Source organism: Ursus americanus, chromosome 19, assembly GCF_024610735.1.
Source record: "Ursus americanus isolate L20-20 chromosome 19, mUrsAme1.1.p, whole genome shotgun sequence".
Lineage (NCBI taxonomy): Eukaryota > Metazoa > Chordata > Mammalia > Carnivora > Ursidae > Ursus > Ursus americanus.
In genome coordinates this window covers 23684054-23701186 of record NC_142145.1, presented here as the reverse complement: position 1 = coordinate 23701186, position 17133 = coordinate 23684054, and the positions used below count along the sequence as shown (strand labels likewise).

At 48.4% G+C, this 17133-nt stretch overlaps 1 protein-coding gene across 2 annotated transcripts in view; it reads right to left on the bottom strand.

The window, feature by feature from the left end:
* The window catches only part of MYO5B (myosin VB), a 340915-nt gene that overhangs the window by 44597 nt on the left and 279185 nt on the right, over window positions 1-17133 (bottom strand). For both annotated transcript variants that reach the window (XM_087869830.1, XM_087869831.1), the window contains exon 22: window positions 14009-14242. In XM_087869830.1, coding sequence (XP_087725956.1) covers window positions 14009-14242 — 234 coding nt within the window. The remainder of the gene's footprint in view (window positions 1-14008; window positions 14243-17133) is intronic.

Sequence of the window (17133 nt, the reverse complement as noted above, 5' to 3'; positions counted from 1 at the left end):
AATAGACCATGTTCTGGGACACAAAACAGGTCTCAACCGATACCAAAAGATTGAAATTATCCCCTGCATATTCTCAGACCACAACGCTCTGAAATTGGAACTCAACCACAAGGAAAAATTTGGAAGAAACTCAAACACTTGGAGACTAAGAACCATACTGCTCAGGAATGACTCGATAAACCAGGAAATCAAAAATCAAATTAAACAATTTATGGAGACCAATGAGAATGAAAATACAACAGTCCAAAACCTATGGGATACTGCAAAGGCAGTCCTAAGGGGGAAATACATAGCCATCCAAGCCTCACTCAAAAGAATAGAAAAATCTAAAATGCAGTTTTTATATTCTCACCTTAAGAAGCTGGAACAGCAACAGAGGGACAGGCCTAATCCACGCACGAGGAAGCAGTTGACCAAAATTAGAGCTGAAATCAATCAAGCAGAAACCAGAAGTACAGTAGAGCAGATCAACAGGACTAGAAGCTGGTTCTTTGAGAGAATCAATAAAATTGACAGACCCCTGGCAAGACTTATCCAAAAGAAAAGAGAAAGGACCCAGATTATTAAAATTATGAACGAAAAAGGAGAGGTCACGACGAGCACCATTGAAATTGGAAGGATTATTAGAAATTTTTATCAACAGCTATATGCCAATAAACTAAGCAATCTGGAAGAGATGGAATCCTTCCTGGAAACCTATAAACTACCAAGATTGAAACCGGAAGAAATTGATTCCTTAAACAGGCCAATTAATTATGAAGAAATTGAGTCAGTGATAAACAACCTTCCAAATAACAAAACTCCAGGCCCAGACGGTTTTCCTGGGGAATTCTACCAAACATTCAAAGAAGAAATAATACCTATTCTCCTAAAGCTATTTCAAAAAATAGAAACAGAAGGAAAGCTACCAAACTCATTTTATGAGGCCAATATTACCTTGATCCCCAAACCAGGCAAAGACCCCATCAAAAAGGAGAATTACAGACCGATTTCCCTAATGAATATGGACGCCAAAATCCTCAACAAGATACTTGCTAATAGAATCCAACAGTACATTAAAAGGATTATCCATCACGATCAAGTGGGATTCATACCTGGGATGCAAGCGTGGTTCAATATTCGCAAATCAATCAGCGTGATACATCATATCAACAAGAAAAGACTCAGGAACCATATGATCCTCTCAATCGATGCCGAAAAAGCATTTGACAAAATACAGCATCCTTTCCTGATTAAAACCCTTCAGAGTGTAGGAATAGAAGGTACATTTCTCAATCTCATAAAAGCCATCTATGAAAAGCCTACTGCAAATATTATTCTCAATGGGGAAAAGCTGGAAGCCTTTCCCTTAAGATCAGGAACTCGACAAGGATGCCCACTCTCGCCACTATTATTCAACATAGTACTAGAAGTCCTTGCAACAGCAATCAGACGACAAAAAGGGATCAAAGGTATTCAAATTGGCAAAGAAGAAGTCAAAATGTCTCTCTTTGCAGATGACATGATACTCTATATGGAAAACCCAAAAGAAGCCACTCCCAAACTATTAGAAGTTATAGAGCAATTCAGTAACGTGGCAGGATACAAAATAAATGCTCAGAAATCAGTTGCATTTCTATACACGAATAACGAGACCGAAGAAAGAGAAATTAGGGAATCCATCCCATTTACAATAGCACCAAAAACCATACGTTACCTTGGAATTAACTTAACCAGAGACGTAAAGGACCTATATTCTAGAAACTATAAATCACTCTTAAAAGACATTGAGGAAGACATAAAAAGATGGAAAGATATTCCATGCTCATGGATCGGAAGAATTAACATAGTTAAAATGTCCATGCTACCCAGAGCAATCTACACTTTCAATGCTATCCCGATCAAAATACCAAGGACATTTTTCAAAGAACTGGAACAAACAGTCCTTAAATTTGTATGGAAACAGAAAAGGCCCCGAATCTCCAAGGAACTGTTGAAAAGGAAAAACAAAGCTGGGGGCATCACAATGCCAGATTTCGAGCTGTACTACAAAGCTGTGATCACAAAGACAGCATGGTACTGGCACAAAAACAGACACATAGACCAATGGAACAGAATAGAGAGCCCAGAAATGGACCCTCGGCTCTTTGGGCAACTAATATTTGATAAAGCAGGAAAAAACATCCGGTGGGAAAAAGACAGTCTCTTCAATAAATGGTGCTGGGAAAATTGGACAGCTACATGCAAGAGAATGAAACTTGACCACTATCTCACACCATACACAAAAATAAACTCCAAATGGATGAAAGACCTCGATGTGAGACAGGAATCCATCAAAATTCTAGAGGAGAACATAGGCAACAACCTCTACGACATCGGCCAAAGCAACCTTTTTCATGACACATCCCCAAAGGCAAGAGAAACAAAAGATAAAATGAATTTATGGGACTTCATCAAGATTAAAAGTTTCTGCACATCCAAGGAAACAGTCAGAAAAACTAAGAGGAAGCCCACGGAATGGGAGAATATATTTGCAAATGACACTACAGATAAAGGACTGGTATCCAAGATCTACAAAGAACTTCTCAAACTCAATACACGAGAAACAAATAAACAAATCAAAAAATGGGCAGAAGATATGAACAGACACTTTTCCAATGAAGACATACAAATGGCTAACAGACACATGAAAAAATGTTCAAAATCATTAGCCATCAAGGAAATTCAAATCAAAACCACACTGAGATACCACCTTACGCCAGTTAGAATGGCAAAAATAGACAAGGCAAGAAACAACAATTGTTGGAGAGGATGTGGAGAAAGGGGATCCCTCCCCTACATTGTTGGTGGGAATGCAAGTTGGTACAGCCACTCTGGAAAACAGTGTGGAGGTCCCTTAAAAAGTTAAAAATTGAGCTACCCTATGATCCAGCCATTGCACTACTGGGTATTTACCCCAAAGATACAGACGTAGTGAAGAGAAGGGCCATATGCACCCCAATGTTCATAGCAGCAATGTCCACAATAGCTAAATCGTGGAAGGAGCCGAGATGCCCTTCAACAGATGACTGGATTAAGAAGTTGTGGTCCATATATACAATGGAATATTACTCAGCTATCAGAAAGAACGAGTTCTCAACATTTGCTACAACATGGACAGCACTGGAGGAGATAATGCTAAGTGAAATAAGTCAAGCAGAGAAAGACAACTATCATATGATTTCTCTCATCTATGGAACATAAGAACTAGGATGATCGGTAGGGGAAGAAAGGGATAAAGAAAGGGGGGGTAATCAGAAGGGGGAATGAAACATGAGAGACTATGGACTATGAGAAACAAACTGAGGACTTCAGAGGGGAGGGGGGTGGGGGAATGGAATAGACCGGTGATGGGTAGTAAGGAGGGCACGTATTGCATGGTGCACTGGGTGTTATACACAACTAATGAATCATCGAGCCTTACATCGGAAACCGGGGATGTACTGTATGGTGACTAACATAATATAATAAAAAATCATTAAAAAAAAAATCACAATGAGATACCACCTTACACCAGTTAGAATGGCTAAAATTAACAAGACAGGGAACATCAAATGTTGGCGAGGATGTGGAGAAAGGGGCACCCCCCTCTTACACTGCTGGTGGGAATGCAAGCTAGTACAGCCACTCTGGACAACAGTATGGAGGTTCCTCAAGACATTAAAAATAGAGCTACCTTATGACCCAGCAATTTCACTACTCGGTATTTACACCAAAGATACAGATGCAGTGAAACAAAGGGACACCTGCACCCCAGTGTTCATAGCAGCAATGTCCACAATAGCCAAACTGTGGAAGGAGCTGAGATGTCCTTCAACAGACAAATGGATAAAGAAGATGTGGTCCGTATATACAATGGAATATTACTCAGCCATCAGAAAGGATGACTACCTACCATTTACATAGACATGGATGGAACTGGAGGGTATTACGCTAAGTGAAAATAAGTCATTCAGAGAAAGACAATTATCATATGGTTTCACTCATATGTGGAATATAAGGAATAGTGCAGAGGATCATAGGGGAAGGGAGGGAAAACTGAATGGGAAGAAATCAGAGGGAGACCAACCATGAGAGACTCTGGAAAACAAACTGAGGGTTGCAGAAGGGAAGGTGGGTGGGGGGATGGGGTAACTGGGTGATGGGCATGAAGGAGGGCATGTGATGAGATGAGCACTGGGTGTTATACGCAACTGATGAATTACAGAACACTACATCTGAAACTAATGATGTACTATACGTTGGCTAATTGATTTTAAATAAAGAAAAAAAAAAGAAAATCAAGTCAGCCACAACTGCTTTCATTTCAAGGGGAAAAACTGTTACACTGAAAGAAAAATCCCATTAAAACAAGACAGATGAGCTCACCACTCTTCATGGTCTTCCAACGCCCACAAAAACCTCATGAAAAGTCAGCACCACACTCACATGCCGTGTGCAGGAACTGACAACAATAATAGGCTTTCGCCTCCTGTGTTTGGTTGCTTGTCTTGGTAAATCTTGAGCTCTCAAATCTGAGTGTCAGGAAAGCCCAGAGCTCACAGTGAAGAATTCTCTCTGGTCTTCATCCCACTTGCCCTCGCCTGTCTCACTGGACCAGCACAGCGAGGGTGCTGCAGGAGGAAAGGGAGCTCTAGTGTTTGGCTTCTGATGAGACCCCCAAAGGAAGCACGAAGTGAATGGTACTGAAAATGGCACAAAAAGAAAATATTAATTAAAGAAAAATTCTGGTCTGCTCAGAGAAAGAAGAATTAAAACCATGTGTGGCAAGCTTTTTAAAAATGGAAATTGTTGGCTATTCAGGATTGGGGCAAATATTTGTATAGATTTAAAAATGTAACAATTCAGACATACTCTAAGAGAATTAGAAATGATCAGTTGTTATCAAGGAGCATGAGAAAGGGGTCGATTTCTCTTGGAGCACACAAGCTCGAGTGCAACGGAGCCCCCTCTGCATTCTCTCTCTGGACCCCCTGGAGACTCATTTTGCAGGTCACCAAGTCCTCTTCCCCAGCAATGCTGCATCCCTGCCTTCGTGACAGAGGTGAGGAAGTGAGCACTGCAGAAACTGGACGGGAAGAGGAGGAGGAGGACGTGCCATCCGGGCATCCAGACTTGAGTCCCACTTCCCTGGAGGCTCTCTGAACCACCGCCAAGTCAGCACAGAAAAGACCCCCGCGATCACACTGCTATCAGAGCACGGCAAATCCGGCCTAAGGCACAGACAAGGAGCTTTACGGCCACAGACCTCTGGCTCTACACACCGCAGGTCCCCCTCTGTAACACGGACACCCATCTCTCCGGGCTGCTGTCAGGACTAAATGAGATGACGTCTATGGAGTAAGAGCAGCAGGCACAGCACAGAGCCGCTGACGAGTGTTTGTAGATGCTTCTGCAACATGACCTTCAAGAGGCGCTAAGCGGAGTGCCTTTAATGGCTTAAGCATCACTCCACCACTTAGCAAAAACTGGAAGAAAAAGTTACTATCTCTTCTGCACAGGTTATTTTGTAAACCAGAAGAGGAGGGAACACTTCTCGGTTCCTTCTACGAGGCCAGTTAATATCCTGACACCAGAACCAGACAGAGATATCACAAGAAAGCCACGGACCATTCTCTCTTATGAATACAAATGCAACCACCCTTAACAAAATGCTGCCAAATGTTCATGATAAAAACACTCAACAAACTAGGAATGGAAGGGGTCTTCCTGAGCCTGATAAAGGGCATCCATCAAAACCCATGACATCAGCCTTGATGGTGAAACACTGAATGCCTTTCGCATCCATGGTCAGGACAAACACAAGGATGTCGGCTCTCACCAAAACTATCCAACGTTGTAGTGGAGAGTCTAGACAGGGCAATTGGAGAAGAAAAACAACTCAATGAGGAAAGAATAGTCTTTTCAACAGATGGCTGGGACAACTGGATTTCCACATACAAAATAAAACTGGACTCCTACCTCACACTGTATACAAAAATAAGCTGAAAATGTATCAAAGACCTAAATGGAAGAGTTATAACTATAAAACTCTTGGCAGAGAACATAGAAGCAAATCTCTGTGCCCCTGGATTAGTCAATGGTTTCTTAATACAATCCCAAAAGCACAAGCAACCAAGAAAAAACAGTTAAATTGGGCTTCATCCAAACTAAGAACTTTTATGCTTCAAGGGATACTATCAAAAGGAAAGGGCAACCCACAGTATGAGAGTAAATATTAGCAAATTATTTATCTGATACAAGACTTGGGCCCTGAATATATAGAGTATTTACAACTGAACGGAGAAAAAGAAATACAATCAAAAAATGGGGGGAAAATTGAATAGGCACTTCTTCATATGGCCAATAAGCACACGAAAAGATGTTCAACATCATTAGGGGAACGCAAACCAAGACCACAATGATTCATCACCTCACATATACTACGATGGTTATGATACAAAAAGACAGATAATGACAAACGTGGGTGAGGATGTGGAGAAATCAGAGTTCACATATCCCGCTGATGGAATATACGCCAGCACAGCAGCTTTGCAAGTTCCTGGAACGTTGTATTTTAACCCTAGTGAGACCAACAATTGCGCTCCTAGGTTTCCAAGAGAAATGAAAACCTATACCTACACAAGACCTTGTATACAAATGGTTGCAGGAGCATTACTCAAAAGGGCCAAAAAGTGGAAACAATCCAAATGTCCGTCAATGAACTGATGAACCAAATATGGCACGTCCATAGGATGAAATACTATTTAGCAATAAAAAGCAATAAAGTGCTGATCCATGCTACAACAGATAAATCTTGAAAACATGATGTGAAGTGAAAAAGGCCAGTCACAAAAGTCACACGTATGGTATGATTCCATTTATACGAAATGTCCAGATTAGTGGTTGCCTAAGGCTGGGATGGGGAATGGGGGCGGGGGGGAGGAATAGGGTGTGACTGTTAATGGATACAGAGTTTTTTTTGGGGGGGGGTGATAAAAAATTCTAAAATTGGACTGCGATAGTTTTAAAACTGACATTTAAAAAACACTGAACCGTGCACTTTAAATGGGTAAACTATGGTATGTGCTTTATATTCAGTAAAGCTACTAAAAAATCATTCCACGAATAAGCCAATCCACTAAGCACAGTACCCTGTGCTCAATGTGACAAAAGATAAAAAGAGGAGTGTAAGACAGGCTCTGAGTGACGAGCTTCTCCACAGACAGCTCTAAGACTGGTGAGTGACGCAATGAATGGCCTCGCTCCCCGGTTCAAGTCCTCACTTCTGGCCGTGTTTGGTACATTCATGACGTATCGGGGTGGGGTGCAGGCGAGGACTCCTCCCAGCCTGTATAGAAAGAGCCGCAAAGAGGATGTCTTGGTACAACACCATGCTCCTGGTAGCTGAGACTAGAGGGTGACCTCCGGGGACGGCTGCCTAGGAGACAGGTCCCTGATGGACCCACCCGCACTCCCATCAGAGAAACACCTTTCAAACTCTGCCAGAGCCCTTTGGCAGTAAAAGCAAGAAAGGAGGCCCCAGGGATGCTGGCTAAAGGGCAGAAACCTTCCTGACATCAGAATTTCAACTATTTTTGAGTAAATGCTACCCACCCTCCCTTCTCCCTAGCTTTCAAGTTCAGCCGAAGGTGCTGGGCGGTAAGAGGACAGCTTCCCCCGGACTCCCACGCTCAGTATCATGGGTGGGAAGGGTCAGGAGAGAATTTGAACACGGCTGGAGTCCAGGGGAGCGATCACCCGTCTTCTCCCTCCGTAGGGGCTCAGAAGGCAGCGATTCTCACGGGTGAGTCCCCTCCTCTGGGGGACTGATGGGTCTGCAGATGGCTCACTCTTTCACCCCAGATACACAGTATCTCTGGAGGCTTACAAAAAGCTCCAAGTACTTACTTCATCAACAGTCTCTATACGAACCAAAGTCTTCCGATTGCAAAGTTTCCAATGTCCTTCAAAATGTGCTCAAAACTGCGTTCCAGGAAACTGTCCCCTCTCTGCTACACGATATTGCTGCTTTTCATTCTCTCAATTCCGACGGACTCAGTTTCTACTGCAAGTCCTCCCGCAGAGGCGGTGCTCAGAGGTCCAAGCGTGAGGCTCTGACCAGCATGGGTCATCTGACGCCACCCTGGGTGGTTAGCAGAGCCTTCGCCCTCCAGGCAGAGTATAAGCCCATTCACGGAAAGTCAGGCAGCTGGGCGTGTTCTGCCTCCCCCACAGGAGTTCCCAAACGAGAAAAGGCTGGTGAAAAGATTTATGCACGTAACTAACTGCACCAAACTGTTCCTCATCAACAAGTTATTGCCTATTATAACGAACACAGCCAATGCCGTGTGTCTGCGGAGACGGCAACCTGCTTCAGTGGTGGGAGGGGGGGGCACGTACAGAAGCAGCAGCACCGAGAGGCGCCCCTCATCATCACGGGCTGCCACTCACCAAGCCTTGTTCTGGCCCCCGGCGGATGCAGGGCGAGGCTGTCACTCACCCATCAGACACTCCCTGACGTGGTTCTCCGTGCGGGGAGCTGGAGAGGCAAAGTAAGCAACACTCCAGGCAACCATCTTCTGAGAGCGTCCCCCGCAACAGAAGGGGGGACAGGTGTGTTGCAGCAGGAAACCAGTAAGGGCCGCAGCAGATTCCTGTCAAGCAGGGTTTCTAAGCCTCAGCACTACGGACATGTGAGGCTAAATCTTTGTTGTTGGCAGGGGGTGCTGTCCTGTCAGACATTCCGCAGCATCCTGGCCTCTACCCACCGGATTCCAGTAAGCCTGCGGCCCTCCTGCCCTCAACCCAGCTGTGACCGCTAAAATGTCTCCGGACATTGCCAAAGCTCCCGCAACACTGCCTCTTGTCCAGAGCCACTGTGATGAGGGGATTTAGAATGAACACAGGTAACAAGGAACAGAGGGAGGTCCAGGAGGTTTCCCAGGAGAAGCAGGTTGTCTCAACCAGACACGAGGGATCTGCAGGCAGCCAAGGGAGCTCTAGGTGGAAACGTGACATGGTGCAGAGGGATGGTAGCCATGGTTTGGGAATGGAACAGCGCGGCTGTGGTCATGTGTGGTTCGGACAGGGGTGGGGGCTGAGAAAGGACGAGGCTTGGTGGGGAGAAGTGAGAATTGGAAGACAGTTTCACTCCCTTTGTCCTTAGGATAAGTTCAACTCCTCCACACACACCCCTAAAATGGGCCCACCTTCTCCCCACCCTCTGCTTTCTGCCTGTGTCCCTGTTTCCCTGCCATGCTCCCTTCCCCAGCCTTTCTGGGGTTGGGGGGTCTCCTCCTTGTCTAGCTCTGGACCATGATTCATTCTTCCGGGAAGGCCTCCTATCCTGCAGGTGTGGGGCGAGCCCACAAGCTCCAAGCTCAGGTTACAGGGCCTGCCTGTCACTCCAGAGACCCAGTCAGACGGCTCTGTGTCCTCACCCACCTGCTCAGCCTGGGCCCACGGACCACTGCCAGGCTGTCACGTCATCACATGACACGTCACCCCCAATGCGACCGAGCCTGTGAGGAGCCCTGCATGTCCAGTCAGGGGGCCCGTGCTTTCCTCCATTGAAAAAAAGGTTTCCATTATTTATCAAATGAATGGGTTTATGGTCGATTAAAACATCGAGAACACAGGAGTTGCTTAATCAAACGATTCAAGAGAAACACAATGTGGGGGAAAAAATACTCTTCAAATGCATCTTATTTTCTGTTATTAAAGACAGTTCACCCAATGAGCACCTTTAAGTTAGCTGGGCAAATCATCAGAACAGCGTTCCTGTTCCTCGATGCACACGCTGTATGTAGCCAACACCTTTACAAAAGCAAGCTTCGATGGGGCCTCATGTGGAGCTCGACCCTGGCGCCATGCTTGGAGGGCAGGACTCCGGTCCCCCTCGATCAGGAACGAGGCACAGGGCTGTGACCTCTGAGTTAGCCGGCTGTAAGTCACTGTGTGTCAGGTCACCAGCCTGCTTCCCTGGAACCACTCTCTGAAGATACAGATGGCTTCCAGAGCACGTGGCCTCCTGCGAAGGCTCCCAGCTCACTCACCGCCCTCATCCCCCCTTCCCCTGGGCATCTACAGTCAGTCACCACGCATCTGCAATGGAATGCAGCAGTCAGGCATGCCTGGCCAGTAGCGCTTGCCTGCCACCACCCCAAACCTCCATTCCTAGGAGGGTAGTCTGAGATCATGTAACTTCACTGTAACCACTTAGGATCCGGGGAGACTCGTTTGAGCAAGCCAGGGTCAATGGCGTGTACCCGCGGCCGTGTTCTACCAGGCCTCAGCCTCCTTTCCTCCCCCGGTCTCCCTCCAAGTCTTTGATTCATGAAGGCAGGCCTCTGAGGAACTCCATACCTCAAAGTGACAGCAGGGAGCTTTGCTTTCTTCCTGGCCTGCACCACTCTGCAGGAAGGGTCTCCAGTCCCACCCTGTGCTCCACACCGCGGGAGGGCAGAGACAATGCTTCCCTATCACATGTCCCCAGGTGCTGGCCACCTCTCTGTCTTCCCAGCCAGCTAGCACACAGGGAGTTTGCTGGCAGGCATGGCCGGTGACAAACTTGTGCAGCTAAATGGCCTCCCTTCTGTGAATGGTCAGGAATGCAGGCTTAACACAGAACCAGGCAGGTGTGTCCCCTTCAGCATGATAAATAGTACCTTTGCCAGAGTTTGGGACTCAAACATCATGCAGCAGCTCCAGGTTCTCTTAGTTCGGGGCGGGGAGGGGATCTTTTACCTCTTGCAGGCAATGTTATTGGGAGGGTTTCTTCTTCAAGGTTACTTGGGACAAATCATCGGAACCAACGCTGGGGCTAAATCCTATCACTATGGGGCTAATTTAGTCCCTGCTGAGTTAAATAAAACAAATACCCCAGCTTCAGGCTCAAGAACTGCCTTTACTGGTTAATCTTCAGGGACACGAATTTATCTCTGAGCTCTTGGTTTTGTCTTTTCCCAAGTCGGGTAAAATTTAAACTATAAAAAGGGCCAAGTGCAAGGTTTCTAGTAGGAAACCATGGGACAAACTGATTAGACAGGTCCGCAGCCAAGGGATGTGGGGGGGGGGGAGTTCCTGCCCTCAGGGAGACCCAGCATCTCCCAGCCCAAAGCAGTGCAGCCTCGTGGCCAGACAAGGAATATCGTCAGCAGTGGGGAGCCCAAAGTTTTCCAGGCTGCCAGTTCCAATAAAGCATTTGCTGACGGACATATCAAGCCCATTAATTAACATCCACCCTCGGTCAGCTCCTCACTGTGCTCGGACGGTCTCATCAATCTTGCTCAGGGCACAGCAGCCTCTAGACAAGCCTGAGAGGAAACCAATTGTCTGATTATTCAGCATTTGTTAAGATTGAACATGGTGCCTTTGATAAATATTAAACCCTGGCCAGGCACAAAAGATGAAGGAGGGGAATAAAAGCTAGCCGTCTCTCCACCCACTCCCCGCAGCCACCAGAATAGAAAGGTCTTGAAGACCCTGGAGAAGGTGGTCATTTTGCTTCCACTTTCTCTCTTCTTGGAGAGAGCTGGACATTGCAGCTAATGAATCATCTTATGCCAGTTCCTTCTCCTGTTAACTAGCTGGGGATTGGCTTACATTTTGGAGTCAGAGAAGGTGCTTTTCTTGTTCTGCCTCTCTGCCTATTGTTCTCCTTCTTGCAGTGTCCTTGAATTGTTTTCTCTTGGCAGTTTCAAGCTCTCATTGTATTTAAGACCTAGCTCAACACACCCCTAGGAAATAATTTTTGTAAGGAGCAGAGGAAAGCACCCTCTTCTCTGCTACTCCGTGCTGGGGAAGAGTTTCATATTATAAACCCTCAGGCTCCCCGGGATGGAGACTCAGACATTTCCAGAGCACTAAGTCCTCAAACCACAGTGCCCAAGGGGAAGTAGATAAGGAGGCTGGGCGGCAGAGGAGTCAAGAGCTCTCTGTGGGGTGAAGACCGGAGACACCCACGTTTTGTGGATCTGCTGGGTGAACAGACTTCCCACACGCCTCGCCCTGACTCGGGTGCCCATGCAGGGAAATTGCTTCTCTTTTTTCTCCCGGGGTCATCAATCTCAAGGGTTTCCAGTTCTAATCCTGGCACCTTCTCTGCCTTTGGATTCCACTGCCTTGTGTTTTAATCACATGGAAGGGTTACCATCCATCTGTTCCCACGGTCAGTACACACAAGGGTGGAATTCCACGGCTGGTAGGTTACAGGCTTACAGCTACATTGTAATGGGAGCTTCCTAGTACCACATGCTTTCTCCCAAAGAAGGCAGGCCACATCAGGCCTTGTGGTGGGTGAGCGGGCAGGTCTGCCTGGGTGACATACTAGGGGCAGAAGCGCCTACTTTTCTGGGCTAGGCTGGCTGCCTGCTCCGGGAAGCCCCCCTTCTCACTGTAGTCATCACCCAGTCCACACGTGGACCCCATCTCTGATGCTTGCGAAATCCCCAGGCTCGGGCAAAGCAGTGGCTGGTGGTCGGAAGTTTGGCCTGGGACAGGGAAACCATGTCAGCTGGCTCAACTGGCTCTTCGGGCTTGCATCTCACACAGAGCAGTCTGCATGCTCCCCAGCTGTGCCTGAGGGCTCTGGCCACAGCAAGAGGGAAGCACTACAGAGCAGGGCTGGGGTCCATCTCACGGAGCTGGCCAGTTGCAATGTCCAGAAGAAGCCTGAGAGGTAATCCACACTTAAAACAACCAGCTGAGGGAGCTAAGGCAGTGAGCTTTCCCATGCGCACTCGGTAATGGCAGGACACGGAGAAGAATCTGGCCATTCCAATGTCTGCCCCAGAACCCTTTCTGTGGCAGCATTTAGCCTTTTTTTTTTTTTTTAAGATTTTATTTATTTGACAGAGCAAGCACGTGCAAGCAGGGGGAGGGGCAGAGGGAGAGAATCTCAAGCAGAATCTCAATCTCTGTACCAAAGCACAGAGCCTAATGTGGGGTTCGATCTCATGACCCTGAGATCACGACCTGAGCCAAAACCAAGAGCTGGACACTCAACTGAGTGAGCCACCTAGGCGCTCCTCATCTGCTCTTTTTAAAAAATATTTGAGAGAAAGAGAGAGAGAGAGAGCACATGCACGCGCACACACACACTCAGGTGGGGGGAGGGCAGAGGGAGAGAATCTTCCAGAAAACTTCCCACTGAGCACGAAGCCCATACCCATCACAACCTGAGCTGAAACCAAGAGTTGGATGCTTAACTGAGTCACCCAGGTGACCCCTGCTCTAATTCTTAAACACTCAAAGTTATTCCAAGATTAGGAACACTGAATCCCTCCCCCGTCCTTAGATTCTCAACCCACTGCAACTCTCCAGTATTGGAGGCACTGAACAAGAGGACTAGGTGCTATCTGCCCTGTGGTGTGTGGGTCACTGCAGAGACACAGCAGGAGGCTCTCCAGTGGGCACACGGCATTCCCCAGCTTGAATAGTTATCTTGGGAGAGAAGGGACTCTTTGTATCCTGACTTTTGAGATGGGAGAGTAGGGGCCAATCTCAGGAAGTTCTATTTTACGGGGCGGAGAGAAAACCTATAGAGCACACCAACCAGAATGCATGAGTCAGGCCGAAACTATCCACCCTGAAACTTAGGGCACGTTCCCCAAAGTAGGATTACTATGAGTAGGGATGTCTAGAGGGTGCCCCTGCCTCTGTACCATGCCTCTAGCTAATGAGAACTCGGGCCGCAGAGCTGACTCAGTGGCTAATTCTAGACTACACGAAATATGCCCAAAGGCACACACGCGTATTCCTTTTAGGAGATGCTACCGCGTTCAGCTAACGGCAAAACTTAACCCACACATGTTAGGTGAATGGACATGTGCGCATGTGGGTTCCCCCAAAGCGTGAGCACTTTATGTCTAAATGCAGAGAGATAGTCCGTTCATGGGCACAAGCCTGGTGAAGTCCAGGGTGATTTTAAAGCTGGAAGAAGAAAGTGCCCCGAAGGGGTTCTGTTAGCCAGCCCACCGCCAAGCCGCTCCCTCTGGCCTCGACATACCTTTTTCAGCTCGTCCTTCTCCTTGGTGTGGGCATCCTCCAGGATCTTGCGCTCCGAGTGGGCCCTCTGCAGCTCAGCCCGCAGGCTCTCGACCTCCTCCTGCAGCCTCAGGCTGCTGTCCCCACCGTGGCCCTGCTGGTAGCGGGCCAGCTCCTTCTTCAGCTTCTCCACCTCCATGGTGTGTGTGGAAGTGACAGCTGACAGCTGCTCCGACAGCGTCTTGAACTCTTTGTTCTGTGAGCGCACCGGCGGAGGAAGAGAGGGGAGAAAGAGTAGAGAGCAAGGTTATGGGGGCAGGTAAAAAACACGAAGGCCGTTAAAAAGGGAACTTCCGAGGTGGAATTAGATTTCACCATCACGGCACGCTTGAGTGCTCTCCTGGCATCCCCCCGACAGAACTCTGTTGTGAACCTGGGGACAATAGAGGGACAGAAAGAACCCCGAAGCGGACGTTCAGGGAGCGTTTATGAGCAGTGGCAGAGCGGAAGCCGGCTGACAGCGGTCAGTCTTCTATGTGTGGCTGGACAGACCTTACAGCCCATTTGTAAGTTGTGGGAACAACGTAGTTGGGTTCCCAGATCTGCAGCCTTTGCTTTTCAGGCTTTCTTGGTCTTTCACACAGGGCCCTCCTGCCTTGGGACTCGCTGGCACAAAAAGCTGCAACCTAATCGCTAGCTCTGAGACAAAGGACCCCTTCGGCATCCCCTCTTCCAAGGAGGCCCTCTGTGGGGCGAGGGATCCCTCTCACCACCTGTCAGCTCACCCTGGAAGACTCTGACGTCACACACTGATGCCCTGGAAGATTCTGTCCATGCTGTGCCCCTGTGGACTGGGCACCCACACTGACAACAGGCAAGTGAGCAGCCCCCCGTGTGCCTGGTGCAAGTACGGAAGGGGGCCGGGCAGAGCACCATAGATGGGCTCACACAGAGGGAGCATGGAGGATCCAGGACCAGCATCAACTGCCCGTGTCAACATGGCCAAAAACTGGCGCTTCAGCAGGTGACAGTAGCAGGTGAAAGTCGCCAGTGGTGAAAGGGAAGAAGGGGTTTTTCAAGTAAGCAACAGTCACTCATTATTCTTCATTGCTGTCCTCTATGGGAGCTCCAAGTAGACCAGGCTGCTGGCTAAAATACCAGTAAGCTGGGGCATCAGGAATCAATGACTAGTTCACATCGGAAACGAAGCTTCCCGAAAAGCTGTGCGGAGCAGCACAACAGCAGCTGTGGGACCTCCAGCCTGGGACCTGCTCTGGGTGTCCAAGCAGAATAAGTCCTGCTCTGATAGTGCCACGAGAGATCCTCCTACAGGCCAGGGAAACCTTCTGGTTACAACCGGACATGCCTTTAGCTCTGGTCAGGCAGCCAGCCTTGCTTGAAGTAATCACAAGAAATCCAGTTAGGGGGCCATCTGTTTAGAAAACTCAATCCTGGGGCACCTGGGTGGCGCAGTGGTTAGGCATCTGCCTTCGGCTCAGGGCGTGATCCCAGCGTTCTGGGATCGGGCCCCACATCAGGCTCTTCCACTAAAAGCCTGCTTCTTCCTCTCCCACTCTCCCTGCTTGTGTTCCCTCTCTCGCTGGCTGTCTCTCCCTCTCAAATAAATAAATAAATAATCTTAAAAAAAAAAAAAAAAGAAAAAAAAAAAAGAAAACTCAACCTTCTCTGTACCTCCTGCCCTGGAGGCTGAAGCGTTCCTGCCCGAGGGGAGTGGGCTCAGGGAGGGAAGGTGTGGTAGACGAGCCATGTCAATTTTTCTCCACTCTGGGCTGGAAGTGAGGTTCAGCCCGACTGTCACCTCCGGGCAGCCTAGCTGGGTCAGATCACCGTGAGAGTGGAGGACTGGGCTGTGAGGGCTTCTAGCTGGAGCTAGTGTGGGGTGCAGGAGGTGGCAAAAATGCGGTGGCGGCCAGGGACACAGGCACAGCCTGCTCCTCTGCAAGGATCTCAGGGAGAACTACGTTCTGCAGATGGGCTGATGACGGCATCCTGCTACGGACACAGATGACACCCTAGGACTCTCACGCAAAGATAATGTGTCCTTCTGGGAGGCCAGCTCTTTGTGGCTCCTGACACCCAGGTGGACCGGGGACTCAGGACATCAGGGAGTTAAGAATGGCTGGAGGCAGAGAGACCTGTGTTCCTAGACCAGCTCATCCTTGATCAGCTGCATGTGTCCAATCAGGTCCTTCCACCTCGCTGTGCCCCAGTTTCCTTGTGTGTGAAAGGGGGACCGAGAGTGAGTCTTTCCTCAGAATTTTTATCCAGATGCAGGAAGATCCAGTGCTTTGCTGGTGCCTGGCACACAGTAAGTGCCCAATAAACAGGAGCTGGCTCCTTGGCTCAGTTCTGCAGGGAGTCCCGGGGAGAGATGCTCTGAACGCTCTGCTGGTCCCCAGAGGTGGTGGGGAGACTCCTAACAGCAGCACCTGGGCAGCTCCTTATTTCATCACCAGCATCCAAAAATAATCACTGGGGACTCATTGCAGCTGCACGTTTCATGCTCTGGAGGTAGGATTTCAGAAAGGAAGACCCCAGAAGAGCCCAGCAGTTTCCCGTCTTATCCTCAGGCCATGATGTTCACATCAGGTGTCCGCGGCTGTGCAGCTAAGCCTGACACGGGGTGGGGGGGGCACTTGCTTCCTCACAGACCCCGGAAACCCTCCCTGCAATGGCAGGCTGATCTCCTCAGTGCTGCCTTTGTCAGTGTGACCAGGAGACCCGGCCAGCTCTCCCCTGCACCAGTGAGGCTCTTTTCCTACTATCAGGGCACGGGGGTTTCCAGATAGACCCCTATTCTCCTTGGGCTCCTCAAACACCCTGAGAGATGCTCGCTCTGCCCCTACTACTAAAGGGCACAGATCTGTCCTCATTACCAACAAGGAGCCTGTCTGGGAAGCCAAGTTGAGACTCTCGGCTAGTTATTATTTTCTCAAAAGCTTATTATTTTTTTTTCCTCAAAGATTTGCTTAGTAAGACTTTCTATGCTTGAAACGTTTCCCCCACCTGAAGGATATGGCATTCACCTGTTCCTTTGGTCCACGGTCCCAAGCCCTCTGCTGGCCTCTACAGCACTTTTGTATGAACCAGGAAAGGCATCACCTTCAGGAGGGTGAGCTCCACAGA